Below are 5,725 nucleotides of genomic sequence, written 5' to 3' on the forward strand. Positions count from 1 at the left end.
ACACATTTAATATATATGATAAAAGTTTACCTTTTTTTATGTTTAAAAATATTATAACAGATGTACATATATCCCCTTGTAGGGAATTTAATTAAACCACCAATAATTTGTAGGGAATAAGCTAATATTGTTTTTTTCCTTTTAATTTTTACAATATCAAAAAGTTAAAAATAAATAATAATGAAATATTTTTGTAGCAACTGTTTTCAAATATTTGCCATGCTAAAAAATTTGTGTAGAAAATCTTTCTCCTACAAATGTGTATTTTTGGTTGCTCATTCAATATTATACAAATAAGAAGATTTTATTTTGAAAATTTTTCTATATAATTATCTTAAACATTCAAAATTAAAATGATTGTAGTTGTTTTTACGAAACAATTGATCAAAAATATTAAAATTAGGCAGATCCCCATATTCCTTTCAAGTAGTATAACAAATACCACGTAAACACTATTTAAAATAATAATACCAAGTTTTTTTCATTTAGACAAAACGATACAACTAGAAATTCCAATAATAAAGGCTGAAAGAGAGACATGGTTTGGTTATTTGCCTATTCGGACAGGGACACTAAACTAAAGATTTGACAAAACAAAGAACCATCAAGGAAAACCAACATTTTGGGAAGAACTTTCTTTGCTTTCAATCTTTTGGATCAAATCTTCTATATAAAAATATGTTTGACTCAATTTCTCACTCTCTAATTCAACAGAGGCAGGCTCAATTAGGAGTTTGTGCAAGATATCTTCCATCTCCATTTGGCCATTCTTTCTCTTCAATGCTTGTAGCTTGTTGTTCTCTCGTACCAATATACTCTCAAGAAACTTCTCATGAGTGATCATCTTCTTGCTTCTTTGATGCTCAGGTAAACTCATGAATCCAGATATCATTTCTTCAGCCTCTTGCCTTGATGGCCATACCATTGAGTCGTTTGTGCCTGGATCATTTGGACCATCACAGATCATCATGCATGATTCCGCCCTGCACTCCATGTAGATCGTTTGCAGCTTTTTGATCAAAGCTTCCTTCCGTTTCTTGAGGGTAGCTTGTCTCTTGCTTTCATTAAGAATTCTAGCAAGTTTTACCTTAGCTCTTGCCATGTTTCGGTTATTGTAGATTCCCCAAGGAGATCTTGGGTGTACAAATGTAAGAACTTACAAATAGTTTTGAAACATTTATTTGAGATCATATGTTTTGCTTAGATAAAAACAAGAGAGCATTAATTAGTATCTTGGTTTCTTAGTCATGCATGAGTTGTCACCTGTCATAATTTGACCATAAACGTTAAATAATCTTTTTTGCAACTTTAATGCAATATAGTTTTCAAAAAAAAAAAAAAACCAACTATGAGAAGCAGATCTTTATCCCTGTTATTTAAGTCGGGTTCATTGTTGTTTTTGTTCACCATTTATTTTGTTAAAGAGGGTAAGCTATTTGAAAAGTTGGTTATTTTTCATGTTAACTTTATTTGTTAAATTGGTTAACAAAGAGAGAAAAAAAACACAAAATATTCTGTTAAACCATTTCGAGCCAAGACGGATCATGGCTCGAAATTTCTCAAAAAGAGGACGCGGAAGACTCTTAGTAAATATGTCGGCCACCTGGAGATTGGTGGAGACATACTTGGTGTGAAGTTTACCAGTAGCAACAAGTTCTCTAACAAAGTGGTAGTCTAGATCAATGTGTTTGGCACGCTTATGAGAAACCGGGTTTTGAGTGAGAAAAAATGCACTTTTATTGTCACATAATAAAGTAGGAATGTCCGGAGGTAATGCATGAAGCTCACGCAAAAGATGTGTAGTCCATACGATTTCTGCAGCAGCATTGGCAATGACCCTATACTCAGGCTCACAACTGGACCTGGAGACAGTTGGTTGCTTCTTAGCACTCCATGATATCAAGTTTCCACCAAGGAAAATAGAATAACCATAAGTGGATCGTCTCGTTTCAATGCATTGGGCCCAATCAGCATCCGAGTAGCCCAAGATGTGATTGGAATGGGGACGTGTAAATGTGAGCCCAAAGGAGATTGTGCCTTTGACATAGCGTAAGATACGCTTAACTAACTGAAAATGATCATTAGTAGGAGCATGTAGATATTGACTTGTCTGGTTGACTGCATAGGAAAGATCGGGTCTAGTGATAGTCAAATATTGAAGAGCACCCACTAAAGATCGATAGAGAGTTGGATCAGAGAAAGGCACACCATGAGATTGGAAAATCTCATGCGTAGGCAATGGAGTGGAAACAGGTTTTGAGTCAAGTAAGTTAGCCCTTGTGAGGATATCTTTGGCATATTTAGCTTGACTAAGAAAGAGTCTATCTGAAGTATACGCAACTTCTAAGCCCAAAAAATAATTTAGATCACCCAAATCTTTAATAGCAAATTCCCGATGAAGACGAGCAATAAAGGAGGAGATGATTGATTCATTGTTGCCTGTGAGAATCAAGTCATCAACATAAACTAGCAAGTATAAAATACATGAATCATGAGAAAAGATAAACAAGGACGTATCAGCTTGGCTACAGACAAAGCCATTTGATAGTAAAAAGGAGCTTAGACGACGAAACCAAGCCCGTGGAGCTTGTTTTAGGCCATAAAGAGCTTTGGATAATTTGCAAACATGATTTGGGAATTGAGGATCTACAAACCCAGGTGGTTGCTCCATATATACAGTCTCAATTAATTATCCCTGCAAAAAAGCATTTTTAACGTCTAGTTTGTGGAGACGCCATTGATGCAGGACGGAAAGAGAGAGAACAATATGCACAGTTGAGGCTTTGACAACAGGGCTGAAGGTGTGAGAGTAGTCTATGCCATGAACTTGAGTAAAACCTTGTGCAAGAAGATGTGCTTTAAATCATTCAATAGTACCATCTACTTTATATTTGGTGCGATACACCCATTTAGAACCAACAACATTTGCATTGAGAGGTCTCGGGACTAAATACCAAGTATTATTATGTTTTAAACTATCCATCTCATTAGTCATCGCAAGCATCCAGTGAGGATTTTTGGCAACTGTTTTAAAGCCTCTAGGTACGTGATCAGCTAACAAGGAGGCATGAAGACTGTGCATAGCAAGGGTAGCGAAATATGGTAGATGGCGAGTTTTGAAAATACATGATTTGGAGCGTGTTATCATGGGATACGATGAACCTGGTTCAGGTAGCGAAGGAGCATTCTCTTCAGCATAAGATGTGAAATCATCATGATGTGATGAAGCCGAAGATGGAGTAGGTTGAAAAGATTCGGGCGTAGGGCTGGGCATGGATGATAAATCAGGTTGGCAGAGGCCACATGGAGTAATGGGCTGAACTGTTGCATCGGTAGGAGAAGGCCCAACATTAGTAATTGTGTTGGATGAAGATGAGGACCCATCGTGAGGTGATGATGATGTCGTGACGATACCATCTTCAAGAAAAGTATGAACATCAAATTTTTTAAATCTTGATGAGTTATTTGGTTTGCAAAGGGGAAAATAGTTTCATCAAAGCGAGCATGTCTCGTGATGTAGATGCGAGAAGTTGTCGGGTCGAGACATTTATAACCTTTATATTGAGTATGATAACCAATAAAAATAGAAGGTATGCTTCTTGGTGCAAGTTTGTGAGCTGAATAATCCTAAAGATACGGATACACTTGACAACCAAAGGTTCGAAGATTACCATAATTAGGAGGTCTTGAGTAAAGCAGATCAAAAGGTGAGCGATGGTCGAGAACTTTGGTAGGCAAACGATTTATAATAAATGTTGCAGAACTAAAGGCATCCACCCAGAAAGATGCAGGTACATGAGAATGGAATAACATTGCAATCCCTGTTTCCACAATATGCCTATGCTTACGTTCAGCTTGCCCATTTTGTTGAGGCGTATGTGGACAAGATAGACGGTGAAAAATGCCATTATCCTCAAAAATTTGACGAACCGTGTGGTTAACAAACTCTGTACCTCCATCACTTTAAAAAACTTTAATCTTTCTACAAAATTGTGTTTGAACTAACTTGATGAAGGGAACAAGAACCGGGTACAAGCCAGATTTGGTGTTTAAAGGATAAAACCATGTAAAACATGAGTAGTCATCCACAAAAACAACATAGTAACGATAGCCACCAGAATCAACAGGAGCAGGGCCCCACAAATCACAATGAATTAAATCTAATGGATGTAAAGATCGTTTAGGATTAAGCTCAAAAGGTAATCGTTTTCCCTTAGGAAGTTGACAATGTTTACAAATAACTGGTTTTGGAAGCAAAGAAGTCACATATAAAAGACCCAACTTATGTAAACTAGAAATAACTTCAAAATAAATGTGTCCTAAACGAGCATGCCAAAGTTCAAAAGAGGCTTTTCTTGAAGATCCAACAGTTGCAATCAAAGTTGTGGGTTCATTCTTGAGTACGCATAATCCATCTTAACATAGACCTCGTGCTATCACTTGTTTGCTTACCCTGTCCTGAATAGTAAAAAATGGTTGAGAAAATAAGACATCAACCGGTTGATCCTTTGTAAGTTGGCTGATAGAAAGAATATTTTTTGTTAAATGTGGAATGACCAAAACATCACGTAGTAATAGTTTATTAGGGAGAATGGATTGACCAATATGAGAAACAGGAAGCTTGTGTCCATTACCAAAAGTGACATGCATATTAACTGTATTCGGAGTTGTGTGAGACACGTTATTTGGTGTGGAAGTCATGTGAGAAGTAGCACCAGAATCGACATACCAGTCCGGATTTCCTTGAGTGACATGGCACTGAGAGTGGAAAGACTGAGCTAGATTTGCATCAGAAGAAGAAGCATTGGAGGCATAGGTGTGTAAATTAGGACATGCAGAAGCATAGTGTCCATTTGTTGTATATAGCTGGGAGTGAGGAGGACGACGACCACCACGTCCTCTGCCACCTATAAAGCTTCCACGACCACCACCATTTGTAAAATTATGATTTCGACCACCTCTAGAAGTGGTGTTACTGGCCCGAGTTTGTTGAGAGAAAAAAGATGCATATGGTGTGGACGAACCATGAAGGGACTGTAAGAACAATTCATGACTTTCAGCATGAGATAGAAGATCTCGAAAAGAGGGAGATGGCTTGGAAGTACGAATAGCAGTAGAGAAGGTTTCATAGGAGGCACCCAATCCACAATGAAACCAATGGAGTTTATCCATATCGTCAACAGGTTGACCGATTGCAGCTAGCCTGTCACAAATATTCTTAAATTTTTTTCCATACTCTGAAACAGAAGAGGTACCCTTGGACAGCTTCCTTAGTGAATCTCTCAGCGAGTGAATCCGTTCTACAGAAGAGTTGCTGTAGGCAGCTTCGAGAGATGTCCAAATAGAATGGGTAGTGGTGAGGCCAAGAACTTCAGCGGAAGCCTCCTCTGTGAGAGAGGAATTGAGAAGAATGTCAGCACGTTGATCAAGCTCTTTCCAAGTAACAAAGGCAGAGTTCGTAGCTTGTTTGTCTTCAACAGTGATGGTTTCTGAGGGAGAAGGGGTACCATCAATGTGGTTGGTTAGCTTCTGATAAGAAAGAAGAGGTAGTATTTGGTTCTTCCAGAGAAGATAGTTAGTAGAAGAAAGCTTAATGGGTATCATGTGGAGGAGGGTATTCATGGAAAAAGATCCATCATCAGAAATGGACGGAGCCATGAGAAGGAGCCAAGATCGGATTAGGGTTTAGAAAAGAAAAAAGATTGAAGAAGGAGAGAAGCCGATA

The 5,725-nt window shown here is 37.9% G+C and overlaps 1 protein-coding gene across 1 annotated transcript; it reads right to left on the reverse strand.

Annotated features, from left to right (window-relative positions):
* Window positions 1–604: 604 nt before the first annotated feature.
* LOC145158738 (agamous-like MADS-box protein AGL80) lies at window positions 605–1,102 on the reverse strand. Its single transcript, XM_079077595.1, has one exon. It carries the CDS (start codon window positions 1,100–1,102, stop codon window positions 605–607), a length of 498 nt encoding a protein of 165 aa, XP_078933721.1.
* Window positions 1,103–5,725: the final 4,623 nt, after the last annotated feature.

Source organism: Lactuca virosa, chromosome 2 (genome assembly GCF_052849685.1).
Source record: "Lactuca virosa cultivar CGN04683 chromosome 2, Lactuca_virosa_CGN04683_v6, whole genome shotgun sequence".
Classification (NCBI taxonomy): domain Eukaryota; kingdom Viridiplantae; phylum Streptophyta; class Magnoliopsida; order Asterales; family Asteraceae; genus Lactuca; species Lactuca virosa.